Genomic DNA, 1,420 nt, shown 5'->3' with positions numbered 1-1,420 from the left:
ATGACCTTCAAGAACTTTAGGGATTACCTGGCCTGGCTGTACTACCAGTACCTGCTCATCACCGGCATCTATGTCCTTGAGCCCTGGGAAAAGTCCATCTTCAACTCCATCCTCTTCTCCGCCATCGCCATGGTGATCTACACCTCGTACGTCTTTGTGCCCATCCACGTGCGGCTCGCACTGGAGTTTTTCTCTGGGATCTTTGGCGGCCAGCCTGAGAGCACCATGGCACTCATGAACTAAAAGATGGAGAGAATGTGGGAGAAATAGAGGCAGCGACTAGGCGGATTGGCACCTCAGCTAATCAAGACTGAAAACATGAAGATCTTAATGAAATGATCTGGAAATCAGAGCCTTACTATCTTCTTTTTACATCCCAAACCCTCTTGCCTTACCCCATGGTATTAGACTCACGACTGACTGACTACATTACTTTCACACCCTCACTGTGAAACGTCTTGTGAAATGTTGTTTGTCCTATTTGTTTTCGTCTTTCTCACCATGTGTCCTGTGTGAGTGCATCCCCCCTCTGGGTTTTGCATGATAGGGTCATACATGGGTAGTACATTTGCCTGCTCGTCTCACTACAAAATAAGGCTAGACTCTCTTCTTTCCATCTTGACTTTTAAGCTACAGTCCTTAAAGGGCACTCTGGCGATTTAGTTTGTCACTTCAGAGGCCGAGGTATTCAAGAGATACCAAGTCAAAACACCTGATCCTACATTTCCCATAATACAACTTGATAGGACCTTTTGGTAGAACCCACAATACCCTTTTAAATCCATTAACCCAATTTTGGGTCATTTTTCAGACTAGTAGAGTCCTAAATTTACTATAGTACACCAAATTTACTCTGGAGTTTTAAAGTGTCGTAGTGTGAAATCTATACACTATTTAGTTTCCCGCAAATGTGCCAACAGTGGTGCAAAAAAATACTTTCTTCCATCAATCCCATAATGCATTTTGTACATTGTGCGACTCTACAGCTGTCGATGATGATGCAAAATGATTCTCAAATGTCTGAATTCTAATTAATAGTCAGTGCTTTGATATAAGGAGTAAAGTGAAAAAGATAATGTGAAGTGAGTGATTTCAGACACAGCTTTCAAAGAACGCCACATAAGACTTTAAACTCTCTGACGAGTAAACTGAACTTCATATGTAAAATTGGTGGAGTGCCCCTTTAAATATGTGCTTATCTGCTGCATTTGTGACGCCATGCGATCACTGATTGTGAAATTGCTTTCTAGTAAAAAGAGAGTTAGTACGAGTTAGTACTTATCCAAACATATTTTTTTTACATGCACTTAATGTTACTGGTTGATCCACTATCATCTTTTTTAATTGCCTTTATGCACTGTACGCTAACTGGCGAGCTGCATTGCACATTCAAAGTTATTGATAAAAGCTGTTCAATGAA

The 1,420-nt window shown here is 41.0% G+C and overlaps 1 protein-coding gene across 1 annotated transcript; it reads left to right on the top strand.

Moving 5' to 3' along the window:
* sptssb (serine palmitoyltransferase, small subunit B) lies at positions 1-407 on the top strand (the record flags this gene model as incomplete). The annotated part of the gene is made up of 1 exon (XM_083913932.1): positions 1-407. One exon carries the CDS (start codon positions 1-3, stop codon positions 241-243), a length of 243 nt encoding a protein of 80 aa, XP_083770058.1. The 3' UTR covers positions 244-407.
* Positions 408-1,420: the final 1,013 nt, after the last annotated feature.

This window comes from Echiichthys vipera, assembly GCF_963691815.1.
Source record: "Echiichthys vipera genome assembly, chromosome: 5".
In the NCBI taxonomy this organism is placed as follows: domain Eukaryota; kingdom Metazoa; phylum Chordata; class Actinopteri; order Perciformes; family Trachinidae; genus Echiichthys; species Echiichthys vipera.
Note: the sequence above shows the minus strand (reverse complement) of the source record. Positions and strands in the feature narration are given on the sequence as shown.